The sequence below is a fragment of the Enhydra lutris genome, unplaced genomic scaffold (genome assembly GCF_002288905.1).
Source record: "Enhydra lutris kenyoni isolate GAN:26980312 unplaced genomic scaffold, ASM228890v2 scaffoldscaffold2, whole genome shotgun sequence".
Classification (NCBI taxonomy): domain Eukaryota; kingdom Metazoa; phylum Chordata; class Mammalia; order Carnivora; family Mustelidae; genus Enhydra; species Enhydra lutris.
In genome coordinates, this window is record NW_019154086.1 from 32,892,834 (window position 1) to 32,907,386 (window position 14,553).

Sequence of the window (14,553 nt, forward strand, 5' to 3'; positions counted from 1 at the left end):
GGATACATAAAGGAGAAAGTACTTCACACGTCTTTGTTTAGCTATGTCTTTCTTCACTTCCTCCTCCAGTGGCCCAGTGCTGGGTACACGCAGAAGGTACGAACCGTACTCTTGTTCAACGACCGACTGAATGACTCGAGGCCAGAACAGTGTCCTACTTTGGAATTCCAACGAAACGGAAAGCGTGACGGCACCTGTAAAATGGAATGTCAATTAAGTTTTCTTAAGTATCTACGGAACTACAAATCCCCGACTAGCCACGGGGCTGGCCAAGAACCCGGAAGTATGGCCGACTTGCCGAATCACACCGGGAGACGTCCATGCCGCGGGCCAATCCTGGACAAGCTTGCTTCCGCGCCGCGCCGAGTCCCGCCTCCGCGCGTAGCGCTGACGAGCCCTTAGTGGATACGGCGGCCGTGGGGGCGGGGCCAGTGGCGTTTACCCAGCACCGCCCTCCAGGCTCGAAGCTCCGGTCTACCATGGCTCCCAAAGGCGGCTCCAAGCAGCAGTCCGAGGAGGATTTGCTTCTGCAGGATTTCAGCCGCAACCTCTCGGCCAAGTCCTCCGCTCTCTTCTTCGGGAATGCCTTTATCGTGTCCGCCATCCCCATCTGTGAGCGCCGGGAGCAGGCGGGCCGCGGAGGCCGCCGGCGGGCCGGGCTGGGCGGGGACGTGGCAGGGCCCGGTCGTCTGGCGGGAGTTCGCGCTGGGGCCTACGGCCGGCGGCTGCCCCTAGCTTGTCCTGAGCACGAGGATAGCATGTACCTTCTGTGGGCCTTAACTTAGTATACTCGATGGGGAGAGAGGTGGGAGGCATCACAGGAAAGTCACTTGTGGCCCCGGTCCCAGAGATTGTGATTTACTAGTTTGGGGATGGCGGCTCCTGTTGTACAAACCGTCTAGTTAAGATTTTGTGCTGACATTCATGCATATGTATTCTTCTGTTTTTTACCCACAACTGTTTGCCGTTATGAGCTTTAAAACTTTATCGTTTACTTATTTTGGAAAAAACTAATGAATTAGGTCAGAGTCAAATTCCCATTAACCCTCGAATTGAATAGAAGTGTAGCTTTGGGTGAAGCACCCATAGTGCTGAACGTCGTTTTCCTAATTTGGTGAGAGGTTGCACCAGTGCTAAGAGCCGGCGCTCTAACTTATTTAAACTTTTTAATGCTGTTAGGACAATTAGAATTCTCACTTAGATGGAGGAATTTTGCAGACTTAGGCAAAGGTTGTTTTTATAGCTCAGGTTTCCTGAATTTGAATCTCCTGCTTCATACTGCTGCACGTTTGTTGGGCAGTTAAGATTCATTTTCCTTTGGCCTTCTAAAGCCTCACTGGCCGCACAGCACAGAGCACTGCCTGGATTTCAGAGAGCCACGTCAGCATGTAAACTATGGCTTGGGACTGCACGTGGAGTTTTGGAGCAGCTCGTGGTTAGCTTAATACTGCCCTGATGAATAAAACCTGAAGTCTGAATTGATTTTTTTTTTTTTATCCAGATTTTATTTTCATTTTAGAAGAAGCAGAAATCTCGTCTGGACTAGTAATGGCTTCCCAAGCCGTTCTGTTTTTCAAGTTTTCTGAGCTGGGGACGTTTGAGACCTTAACTTTATCAGTTCTGAAGATCTTCTTAGACTGTGTTAGATTTCCTAACCTGGACTGTATTTTATCGACTTAGCTGTAATTAATTGGGCAGGCCTTTGTAACTGTGTGGTAATGTTTTCCTTTTTGTATTCTCCCCCTCTCCCATTCTATTTTAAATCAGGGTTATATTGGCGAATATGGCATATGGATCTTATTCAGTCTGCTGTTCTCTATAGTGTGATGACCCTAGTAAGCACTTATTTGGTAGCCTTTGCATACAAAAATGTGAAATTTGTTCTCAAACACAAGTAAGTATATTTGTGAAGTGAAAGTATGTATTACATACATGTATTACATGTTGCACTTTTATATAGAAGGATGTCTTAAAGACCATTTGTCTTGTTTTCAATAAATATCAGTTTGAACTGTATGTATATATGCATATTAATGCTATAAAGAATTATTAACTAAGCGAAGCAGAGACTGCTTCTGACACAGAAGTAGGTTTTGAGAGGAAAATGAGAACAGTTGAGCACTAGCCTTAATCATGGGTTTTATCAGAAAAACAGCACCAAGTAAATTAACATTGTTGAAGTAAAATGAAATTCTTTCTGAAAATAACAGTTCTGATTCTCCATGTTCTATTTTTGGACATGAAAGAAGTGGTCTTTTTTTTTTTTTTTTAAACTCTGACATTTTTAATGCTTATTACATTTTTTCTTATAAGTATGTAAAAATATAAAAGATTATCATATTTCCTCTAATTTAAGATCACACATTATATAAATCCTTTCTAAGTTTGTTGTTTCTATGTTAGGCTCTTTGTGGTGACAAGGAATAGAAACATGTTGAGATGAGGGGCACATGACCGGCGTAGACTGGCTCTTCCCCCCCCCCCCCTCAGGTCATGATCACTCAGGGTCCTGAGCTCAAGCCCCGTGCAGGCTGCACGCTCAGCAAGCATCTGCTTGAATATTCTCTCCCTCACCTCTTCCCCACCCCTTCGCCCCTGCCCCCCCACCACAATCTCTCTCCCAAATATATACATCTTTAAAAAAAAAAAAGTTGAGATGATCTCAGTTAAAGGGATTTATTGTATGAAGACCAGAAATGGCCTCAATGGCTGAAAGTGGCCTCAGCATCTCTCAGCTGTTGTCTTGGATCTGTAGGAACTCAGGTTTGTGTGACTGCCTTTCTGCTAGACCAGCAGAGTGCTCACCTTTATCATCTTTATGCTTGGCGGCCCTCTTTACCAACTGCCATTCCGGTTTCAGCTGTCTTGGACTCTGCTGTTCTGGGTTGTCTTTCTTGTGAGGTGTAGTCATCTGTGGATAGTGAAGCCCTCAGATGTGGGCACCTTGAATGACCAATCCTTTGTGATATCCTTGGAACTCACTCCCTTTGAGACTTCCCAGTTTTTGACTTGTTCTGCATATTATTTTTCATTAACCTTTTTGGAATTAAAATTGTTTTTTTAAATCTCCTCATTTCTGCTCCGGACTTCTTGAGGGCCACTGCCATGTCTTTTGATCCTTAAGACAGTTAACGCTACATTTAGTTCAGTAAAATTTCAGTTTCTACTGACTTTATTTAATAGGTTCTGTCAGAGTGGAATTTTTTTTTTTAATCATAGTTTTGACTTAATATTAAATGCTGCCACTCATATCGAAGCTCCTACAGTTTTACAAGATGTGTTAAAAGTTAAAGCCCCAGGAAGATGCAGGGTGCGGGTAGGTGTTCATAGTAAAAGGAAAGATGGCTTATATGCTGACAGTCTGGATTCCATTCCCAGCTCTCCCTTTCTTAAATGTCTAGCCTTGGGCACACATTTCATCTTTTTAGATGTCCCATTCCTGAGCTGTGCAATCAGGATACTAATGGTACCTCACAGATGGCAAGGATTAAATAAGATAATGCAGGTGACATGTCAAGCATAGTGAGCCCATAATGTTTATGTGCAGTGTCAGAGAGATTGGGGGTGACAGAGCCCGTAGGAATTTTTTTCAAGGTTGCATGACTTTAAAAAAATGTTTGTAAAGATGTTTTGGTTTAAGAAATTAAATAGATGGTATTTTTCTTTTTTATTCTGGAACAGTTCTGAAATATGTTAAAAAAAATAATAGTAGAAGAAAAACAGTTGATTTTGTGGGTTATCTCATTTGGCTGAGTGCTGGACCACCAGAATGACCTTTGTCTTATTTTAGAGCATTCAGCATTGAGATTTACTAAGAGCCCTAAGACAGAGGGGAGACTTCTTGAATTGTAATAAACCTGACAGGTTGTTATGAGTCTGTTAGGTGAAGATAGAATTTTAGAACTAGAAGAGAAATTAATTAGTTAATCTGGTTTGGTCTCTTCAGGAAAATTTGTCCTGTGAACACATGATTGACTGTCTTAAAGATACTTGGAGATAGCCAACTCCTTTGAAAATAGTTATTCCTGTGTCTTATCCCGATGGGCTGTGTGTATATGTGTGTGTGTGTGTGTTTGTGTGTTTTCCTCTGTTCAGCTCAGAAGTGTTTCTGCTGTAAACCATATTCATTTCTTATCAGCTGGCCTTTTTTTGTTTTTTAAGTTTTTTATTATTATTTATTTGACCGACAGAGATCACAATTAGGCAGAGTCAGGCAGAGAGAGAGAGGGAAGCAGGCTCCCTGCTGAGCAGAGAGCCCTATGCGGGACCATGACCCAAAGGCAGAGACTTAACCCACTGAGACACCCAGGCTTCCCTCTGCTGGCCTTTCTTAGAAAAAAGTGGTCTTATGTTAAGTTCAAGAAACCTTTATTGAGTTCTTGGTCTGTTAGAGAGGTTCAGAAATAAGAGTCTCTGCCCTTAAGAACAGAACTTTTACATAATAAAATGAATCAGGTGAAGTTGGATCTTTGGGAATTTGTTCTTTAATTTGTGTCCCAAAAGCTCTTGTGATTAAAGAAAGGTTGAAAACTATTGACTTGAATGATCCTGGGCCTTCTTTTCAGGAATCCATCCTGAATTCTCCACACCTTTCCTTGGTACACTGGCCAGAACTAAATATAGCAGAGTAATGAGGGATTAATTAATTGAACACAGAGTGAACAGATTTCCACGTTCCACATTTTGTTGCCTTTAATATATCTCAGTATGTGTTGAACATTTTCACAGTGGGACTGTGTAGGTAGTTGTTAGATTTTGCTTGTATCAGTTATTTTTTTTCTATAATTATGGCTAACCAGTTTTTCCTATATTATGAAAAATACACCATGTTGAATTTAAATGTCTTGAACTTTGGGAGGCTTTTTGTATTTTGTCGTAGGTTAAATTTTATCCTCTCTTTCACCAGCAATCTCATCTAATAAAATTCACCTTATAGATTTTTCTGATGGGAAAAAAAAAATTTTTTTTCTGGACTGATCACTGAAGATTCTGATCTGGTATCTTGAATAATACTTTTTGTTTTTCTGGCTGATTCCATATTATCTTTTGGTACAACTAGTGGTTCATTTAGTTAAAAGTGGTATGATTGATCCCTGACCTTGTGGTATTTATTTTTAGTAAAATTGTTCTTTGAGTAGAAGTTAAAAGTATTATTTTAATATGTTAGAGCTGTTAATTCTCTTTTTTATTTTTTTATGATTCTCCTTTGTAATTTTTTTTTAAGATTTATTTATTTATTTATTTGACCGAAAGAGATCACAAGTAGACAGAGAGGTAGGCAGAGAGAGAGAGAGAGAGAGAGAGAGGGAAGCAGGTTCCCCGCTGAGCAGAGAGCCCGATGTGGGACTCGATCCCAGGATCCTGAGATCATGACCTAAGCCGAAGGCAGCGGCTTAACCCACTGAGCCACCCAGGCGCCCCTGCTTTGTAATTTTTTTAAACATTTTATTTAAATTCAGTTAATTGGCATATAATGTATTATTGGTTTCAGAGGTACAGGCCTGTGATTCATTATATAATAATCCAGTGCTCATTACATCACATGCCCTCCTTAATGTCCATCACCCAATTATCCTATCACTCCACCCCACTCCCCTCCAGCAACCCTGTTTGTTTCCTATGATTAAAGAGTGTTAGGATTTGTCTCCCTCTCTGGTTTCATCTTGTTTTATTTTTTCCTCTCTTCCCTTATGTTCCTCTGTTTTGTTTTCTTAAATTCCACATATCAGTGAGATCATATGAAACTTGCCTTTCTCTGATTGACTTATTTCGCTCAGCATAATACCCTCTAGTTTCATCCACATCATTGCAAATGGCAAGATTTCATTTTTTTGATAGCTTCGTAATATTCCATTGTATGTGTATGTACCACACCTTCTTTATCCATTCATCTGTCATTGGACATCTGGGCTCTTCCCATAGTTTGGCTATTGTGGACATTGCTGTTATAAACATTGGTGTGCAGGTGCCCCTTTAGATCACTACATTTGTATCTTTGGGGTAAGTACCCAGTAGTGCAATTGCTGGGTCGTAGAATAGCTCTGTTTTCAACTTTTTGAGGAAGCTCTGTACTGTTTTCCAGAGTGGCTGCACTTGCTTGCATTCCCACTGACAGTGTAGGAGGATTCCCCTTTCTCCGCATCCTTGCCAACAGTTACCCTTTCTTAAATAAATATTTTATTTATTTGCCAGAGAGAGAGCATGACTGTGCATGTGAATAAGCAGGGGGAGCAGCAGGCAGAGGGAGAATCAGTCTCCCCATTGAGGAAGGAGCCCCATGAAGGACTTGATCCCAGGACTCTGGGATCATAACCTGAGCCAAAGGCAGACACTTCACATGCTGAGCCACCCAGGTGTCCCCTCCCCCCATTTTTTTTTAAAAATATTTTATTTATTTATTTGACAGAGATCACAAGTAGGCAGAGAGGCAGGCAGAGAGAGGAGGAAGCAGGGTCCCTGCTGAGCAGAGAGCCCGATGCGGTGCTCAATCCCAGGACCCTAGGATCATGACCTGAGCCGAAGGTAGCAGCTTTAACCCACTGAGCCACCCAGGTGCCCCGCTCCCCTTTTATTTTTTAAGTCTACTTATATTTACTGGCATTGAGATCCTCTATCATTTTTCAATGCCTTATCAAATTTATTTGTTGAACAAATAAATAGGCTAAAACAAAATGGAGTTAAAATGATTTATAACTAAATTGTGCTAAAAGCATTTGACTTCTTTACATATTAAATACCTAAACTTTGGAAAGTTATCCTTTTTAAGCAGAAGTCAAAACCAATAACTAATAATCTCCATCTTGGAAGTTCTTGAACCTTCTTTTGGCTCTTACAGTATAATAAACTTGGAATTTTCTGTCAAAATTATTTCTTCAAATGTAAAGTATCCTATAGTTGCCAATACAAAATATAAGTACAGAGTGTTTGATAGGGTGATGTTCATTCCTGGAGCATGTGGAAACTTTTTTCTTTTTTTTTTCCCCCCAGAGTAGCACAGAAGAGGGAGGATGCTGTTTCCAAAGAAGTGACTCGAAAACTTTCCGAAGCTGATAACAGAAAGATGTCTCGAAAGGAAAAAGATGAAAGGTTGGACTTCTGAATTGTTGGAGACAATCCAAAAAGGGGATACTTTGTAGAAAATTAAATTTTTGGTTGTTTCCCAGATAATGTGGATAATGGAATTGCCTGAGGTTAAACGTAGAAGACTTAGTAATGGGAATAACAATCACACTGACATTTTGAGTTTTTACCCCCACCAGATGCTTTTGTGTTATACACAGTTCATTTATTTGTTTCCTTAAAGAGCTCTGTGAGGTAGGGCTGTTTGCATTTTACATCTGAAGAAGCTGAGGGCATAAATTCCCCTGTGGAGGTCAATCCACCATAAGAACGAGGGCAGTATGGCTTGGAGAGCTTGTCCTAACCTCTCTCCTGGAGTTTCAGAGCTTGCAGAGCTTTATCCTGTGCTGGCTCTGCCACTTGGTAGCTATGTGACCTTGAGCATATCACCTCCCCACTCTGGGTCTGAAGAGTTTACATTGCATTGTGTTAGCATTTTTAGGTGGTGGTATTTCCATTCCTGAGTTTCCCTAGGGACAGCCAGTTCTTGGTTATCTTCATTGGTTGGGAAAGAGAAAACAGCTTGGTTTCTCTTTGTTGCCCAAATCTGTGGCACATTTGTTAGCCCTTTCCCCTCAGTTTTTCCTGCCAACTATTAGAAGCCTTAATAGTCTAATATCTGAGTAACAGAAGTCTCTGAATAATTGAATAAACTTGTGCTTAAGAGTTGTTATGTAGGTTTAATACAGTCACGGGATGAGGTTTTCATAGATCTTAAGTTTTAGTATCTACAAAGTGCTTTGTGAAATGGAATTTTTAACCCACTGTGCCTCGGAAAGACTTTGTGGAGACTTGCCATATTAAAGCGCATGTGAAATAAAGAAGTCCAATTTTGAAAGAGCAGAAACCTTTAAAATTAAGAAAAACTGGGTAAACAAGAATCTCCGAGTTAGGTATAGCAGTTGAGCATTGAACTTAGCTCTGAGCTTCCAAGTGTTAGGGGGAGCATCTGAGGTCATACACTTTCATTGTCTGATGAGAAGCAGCTTGTAAGTCCTTCAGAAAAGAAACTTTCCTGGCACCGAATCTTGGAAGGACTTTATCAAGTGGATCCTTATTTAAGGGACCCTGAGTAACTTAATGGACAGTGTCTTCTAGTGGTTTTGAAAAGCACTATAAAACATTATAGGAATGATTATCTCCTGTGGATCCTTTATAAAAACTGAAGGATACAATATATTTTTTTAGATTTTTTTTTTTTTTTTTTTACTCAGGGTCCCTTTTAGTAATGTCTACAGCTAATTTGGGGCTCAAACTCATGACCCAGAGACCACAAGTTGTATGCTGTACTGACTCAGTCAGCCAGGTCCCAGGTCCTTCCTGAAGGGCACAGTATTAAAATAGTGACAGTGAAGGCCTTTTTGCAGGGATAGCTTTCATGAGATCTTGCTGCACAGCTTCCTGATTATAAATTTTTGCATGGTGATAGAGGGCAGGAATCTAGGACACTTCTAAGAGATCTTTTAATTAAATTACAGTATTTATTAGAAAAGTGGTTCTTGAAGTGTGCATCACAGCTACCCAATTTCTCTATAGGTTTTAGGTGATGAATTATAGCAGAGATGGCAAATGGGTCTCCTCTGCCCTCTGCAGACTTGCCTGATTGGTCTGGCACTTGTTCTTGATCCTGGGATATGTCTCAGAATTTTTCTCAGCATGGTATTCAGGTAGTCACTACTACTAGATCAGAGTTGGAATTAGAAATGAAATATCTTTGCTATTGGCTGAATCAGTATTTCAAAGAGAATGAAGTATAGGTTCTGTGGATACATAAAATGCAGAGTGTCAGAAGGTTGTAAAATTTCTATTCTTATCATCGTAGAAGTTTGTGCTGTTACTATTTCACAAAAACCACACCGGATAAAAAGTTTATCCAGGTGTTTACTCATGATTGACTGATAACTGGGACCAGGACTCCCATTAAGATCTAGTATTTTTCTCCCTCAAAAGTAAGTTGCCTCAAGAGATTTAAGAGAAGGCCTGTCAACACCTCTTTGCCCAGATATGTATGTCTCAGAGCTCTCACTTACAGTCATTTGGATTATGTACCCCATGCCACTTTGAAACTGTTTTGCCCTCCATTCAAGGTTGGACATTAGCTGAGGAGAATCAGAGATTCATTAATATTTATCCCTGGGTGTGTGTTTTATTTCTTCTTGACTTACCAGTGGTCTCTCATTTAGCGTTAGGTGATTATAACAGTTCTTGGATTTGGTCTCAGTCTTTCTCTTCTAGGAAGTGCTCTTTAGAAAAATGACTCCTTGGGAGTGCTCTCCCAAACTAGATTCCTTACCAGTGAAGCTTTGGCAGAACTGTTGCTAATGAGGACATTTGTGTGTGGGGGGGTGGTCTTCATTTTTTTTCTAAATGAAACAGGATACGAGTGGGCTAGAGAAAGTTCTGAAACCTGTCCAAGGCAGTCCTGTGTGTGCACTGATGTAACACCTGGACATACTGGGAGCTGGGGTAACCTAAAGGAGTGAGCCACTTTTTTCATCAGAAGTGTTCTGAAGATGGTTCTGAATCAGGGCGTGGCAAGGAGTTAGGGAGGAGTGCTCCTGTGGAGGTGGGATAATCTAGGCAGCCGTAGTGGAGGCATGCTAATAGCTTATTTAAGGAACCTGTCTTCCTTTGGTCTTGTACCAGAGACTTAAAAACAGGAGCACTTGTTGTCCATGTTCTCTAGCATTAAACCACGTTGGGTCTGTGCATCTTTCAGAGATAGTGGTTTCTTCCATCAGTGTTAAGCTGATAAAATGTATTTCCTTCAATTCCAAGTCCCATATATTTTCTAAATTTACATTTAACCTACTCTGAAATCAGAAGCTGTTTTGTAGTTGATGGCTGCATTTAACATAATATCCTTTATTTCCCAAACCTAACAGTAAACAGAAGTTTTAAGTTGATGGTATCCATAGAGTTAAGGAACTGTGGCATTTATATTAGGAGACCACAGACTTCTTGTGATGAAGTTAAGTTCATTTCATTTATCTCCTTTACAGTTGGGCTTGTTGACTTCGGACTAAAACATGTGGTGAATAAAATGCAGCAGTGGCCAATGACATTAGCCATAGTGCTGTCCTTAGGATTGGTGGAAGGAATAATCTAACCCCAGAGTAGTGGATCTTTGGGAGACAAAACATCAGTGGTGATGGCTTTCAACCTTTTTGATAATCACAGTAAAGTACTTCACCTTTTGACCAAATACACTCAAACATGCACACATGCAAATGTTTCACAAAACAGTGATTATGGTGGTGATACACTCGATAATTATGTGGGTGATATACTCGATATTTTTTTTTTTTAAATTTTATTTATTTACTTGAGAGCACAAGCAGGGAGAGAGGAAGAGGGAGAAGCAGGCTCCCCGCTGAGCAGGGAGCCCGATGTGGGACTCGATCCCAGGACCCTGGGATCACTGCCTGAGCTGAAGGCAGATGTTTAATTCACCGAGCCACCCAGGCATCCTTGATACTTTTCTATTTAAAAAAAATGCTGATCTCTTGGGGTGCCTGGGTGGCTCAGTTGGTTAAGCATCTGCCTTCAGCTCAGGTCATGATCCCGGAGTCCTGGGATCGAGCCCCAAGTTGGGCTCCCTGCTCCGTGGGGAATCTGCTTCTCTCTGTAACCCTCCCCCTTCTCCTGCATGTGCTCACTCTCTCTCTCTCAAATAAATACATAAAACCTTAAAAAAAAAAAAAAAAAAAAAACTGGTCTCGTTCCACTCAAGTTACTTTCCCTGAGCATTGAATCCACCCAAATGATTTCATGTCCCACTAATGGGTCACAACCTACTCTTTTAAAAACTGCTTTACAAAGTTAATTAATCAAATGGAATAAAGGTTACCTTATTCACAGGCATCCTGTAACTTCTGCTGCCCATGTGAACAGGTAAAAGAAAAGGTTGATAAGGTTTTAGTCAATTAATAAAACATAGTAAAATGGGTTAAATAAAAAGTAAATGGGTTTTACAAAAGTTAAAAAATCCTCTTTATGTTGAAGCACATTCTTTGTTTGAATCCTGTAAAGGTAGCTAAAGATATTTGCAGACTAGTCTGCTTCTGTGAGCCACGGCTAGTTTTTGGTCCTTAGGATTTTCTTCAGGTATAATAACTGAAGGCTGAAATCTGGAGGTTGAGAGTCTCAAGCCAGCAGACAGCCAGGAAAGCTTCATCTGGCTACTGATCGTGGAGTTTGTTTTAGGTGAGGACCTAGAGAACTTCTCATGTCTCTTTAGGCTGCTGATGAAACCAAGCCAGTTGGAATTAATCTGTCCCTCCCTCCAAAGCCCTGACTGCCTGGGAAGAAAGGTAATAGACTGAGCAGCTATTTTTATCAATTGAGTGAAATGTCTTTTTCAGCAGGAAAAAAGGGTACAATGCTGATTAAATTTAATATTAAAAACACATTCTGTCCAGAATATGTAAGGAAGAACTTACGTTATAGTGAATTAGAGCCATGTCATATTTAAAATATTTTAATACATATTTATAAACTTAATTGGTTTGTCTGTCTACAGAATCTTGTGGAAGAAGAACGAAGTTGCTGATTATGAAGCTACAACATTTTCCATCTTCTATAACAACACCCTCTTCCTGGTCTTGGTCATTGTTGCTTCCTTCTTTATACTGAAGAACTTCAACCCTACAGTGTATCCTTTTAAAGGTTCATTAGCATTTTCAAAGTCTAGAAGCAGTAGTTTGTTTTGGTTTTGATTTATCCCAACTATTTTACTATGAAGAAAAACTGCCCAGGCAATCAGTCCACTGAATAGCACTGTGACCTTAGGCAAGTTTCTGGACATTTAAAATAAGGGCTTTAGGTTTGATTTAAAGTTCTTTGAAGTTTATAAATTATAACTTCATGATAAATAACAAGTATTACAAAGCAGTCGTACATCTATGGTCATGTGTATCCTCCTATTTTATTTATTTATTTAATTTTAAAAAAGATTTTATTTATTTATTTGACAGATCACAAGTAGGCAGAGAGGCAGGCAGAGAGAGAGGAAGGGAAGCAGGCTCCCTGGTGAGCAGAAAGCCCCATATGGGAGCTCGATCCCGGGACCCTGGGATCATGACCTGAGCCGAAGGCAGAGGCTTTAAGCCACTGAGCCACCCAGGCACCCCTATCCTCCTATTTAAAAATAAGTTCTGAGGTCAAAAGCAACTTGCCTCCTTTGGTAGTTCCTGCCGTAAGTCCATGTGTCTGCTGACATTTTGGGGCTTTGGAATTGGGTGGATAGCCAGTGTAGTTAAATAGATACATTTCATAATATCTTAATAGTGTTTCAAGCTGCTCTTAAATTGAGCTTTGGGGCAAAAATCAGTCTTCTCTTTTTTAGGTAATTTATTAAAGGTATTAGTTAAGGATGTGCAGCCAGACTTAGATTTTATGTAATAAAAGAGACTTCTCTAGCTTGTATCTTCTGGGAATACTAGAATGGTTTGTCCTAAACAGTGCCATTCTGAGACTGAGAGTAGCTGTGAACTTAGAGAGCCTCCTTGCTTTTATAGGCCAACTATAGCCAAAACACTGATGGACAGAGGAGACTTATTTTTCCTTTGTTCTTGGCCAGGGGCAGGGAAGCTAAATTTCATCTTCCTGTTCATAGTCTTGATTAGCTCTTCTCCTTTAGGTTAAATGGAATTCAGATGTCTTCTTTGTGATCATGTGTTCTAGGTTTCTGTCTCAAGTATTTTCTTTTTAAAACTGGAACACATTTCCTTTGAATGTTATTCATTCTTTATAGCCTTCTGTCTTGTAAATTGCATTTGCAGACAATGGGACTGCACATCATTATCGTTTTACAGTGTCAGACGGGAAGAGCACATTCCAAAGAGTTGGGCTCTTTTTATTTTGTGGAAGAACTACTTTTGCACTTTTTCTTTCCTTAACGTTGAATTTTTACAGGAATTATATTTTGTCCATAAGCGCTTCATCAGGCCTCATCGCCCTCCTGTCTACTGGCTCCAAGTAGACCGTACTGGCTTTGCCCCCTGGCTGTGTATCTACGGGTTGCCTGTGGTATATGGCAACGTAGCAGGGTGGTCAGGGAGAGAGACCCAGACGTTTTTATAGTCTGCAGTTGGAGGGTTTGAAAAACCCAACAAGATGTAATTCAGTATTTGTTTTTTGGCTCTTTTTTTGACAGACTGTTGAAATTAAATGAATTGAAAGGGAAACTCAGAGTGCCAGGACATTTATTAAAAGGTTAAAAAAAAAAAAAAGTGTCTCTCGCAATGTGCTGTAATCACAAGAGGAGAAAATAACTTGTTTCCTTGATCTGTCACAGGTCACAGTAACCTGGACTGAGCTGCTGTTATTTATAATAGCAAGAAGTTAATAAGTGGTTCCTTGTGTTCTAACCACAATATCACAACTTTTTTTGAACTGTAAATACCAGAATGAAGAATCCTTTCCCCCTGGGGAATTGAACAGAAGCCTCATGTTTACAAGTCTCTGAATTTGTGATTTGAAATAACTCAAAAACAAGGTGTCTCCAATTTCGGGCAGAGAAACTTGTGGAAAATTTTTTGTTGTTGTTGTTTTGGGTTTTTTGTTTCTTTGTTTTTTAACAGAAGAAAGGTGGCCAGGGTCATAACCTAAAAATAGTGGCCAGACATCTGAGTTGTCCCGTGGGGTTAAAGCACATACTGTTCAGCTGTATAGTCCTGGCTTAGGTGGCCAGGAAGGTCAGCCCAACCCTACCATGTTGGTTTGACCTGTTTCAGAGATTGGGACTACTGTTTTCCTTGACTAGAGGAATGTCCAGTAGAGAAGCTCCTTCCTGAATACTGATGTGTAAAAGATCAAAGTAATATTTATGATCTTAGTTCCAGAATTCTAAGAACTTTTCGAGAAACTTCAGTGGTTTGGGTGCTTATGCAGTATTTAGTGCAGCCTTTTTCCGTCAGGACTTTTAATAAATTTGACCTTTTTTTTTTTTTTAAGATTTTATTTGTTTGAGAGAGCAAACATGACTGGGTGGGGCAGAGGTTGAGAGAATCTGACAGACTTGGCTCAGTGTGGAGCCTGACTTGGGGCTCAGTCTCAGGATCCTGAGATCATGACCTGTGCGGGAGGCAGATGCTTCAGCTGCTGAGTGACCCAGGCGTCCCAGATTTGACCCACAGGTTCCCATTGATTGTGAACAAAATTTATTCATATTGACCTCTTCAGCCCCTAGGGTTCAGCCAAGAACATTCTCTTGCATTTCTTAATGTGTGCAGATAAAATTATTTTCTGGTGCATGCCATGATTTGAAAATGTTTGGGAAGCTTTTTAGCTTGTATTATTTAATGGATTATGGAATAATAGGTGATAGAGGCTCATATTCCTATTTTAGCTTTTGACCACATCCAATAATTTCCTACAAACAGTACTTCAAAAGAAATAGCCTATTCCTAATTCCTAATCTTTTTTTTTTTT

General features: G+C 40.2%; 1 protein-coding gene across 3 annotated transcripts; it reads left to right on the forward strand.

Annotated features, from left to right (window-relative positions):
- The first annotated feature begins 419 nt into the window (after positions 1-419).
- Positions 420-13,307, forward strand: LOC111147989 (signal sequence receptor subunit 3). 3 transcript variants are annotated; one of them, XM_022504331.1, is made up of 6 exons: positions 444-612; positions 1,768-1,894; positions 6,988-7,098; positions 8,525-8,551; positions 11,642-11,773; positions 13,036-13,307. In XM_022504331.1, exons 1-6 carry the CDS (start codon positions 480-482, stop codon positions 13,100-13,102), a joined length of 597 nt encoding a protein of 198 aa, XP_022360039.1. In that variant the 5' UTR covers positions 444-479; the 3' UTR covers positions 13,103-13,307. The 3 variants fall into 3 exon arrangements, with proteins under 3 accessions (XP_022360037.1, XP_022360039.1, XP_022360044.1); XM_022504329.1 differs by lacking the exon at positions 8,525-8,551 and having other exon boundaries at positions 420-612; positions 6,988-7,086; XM_022504336.1 differs by lacking the exons at positions 6,988-7,098; positions 8,525-8,551 and having other exon boundaries at positions 449-612.
- The last annotated feature ends 1,246 nt before the right edge of the window (positions 13,308-14,553 follow it).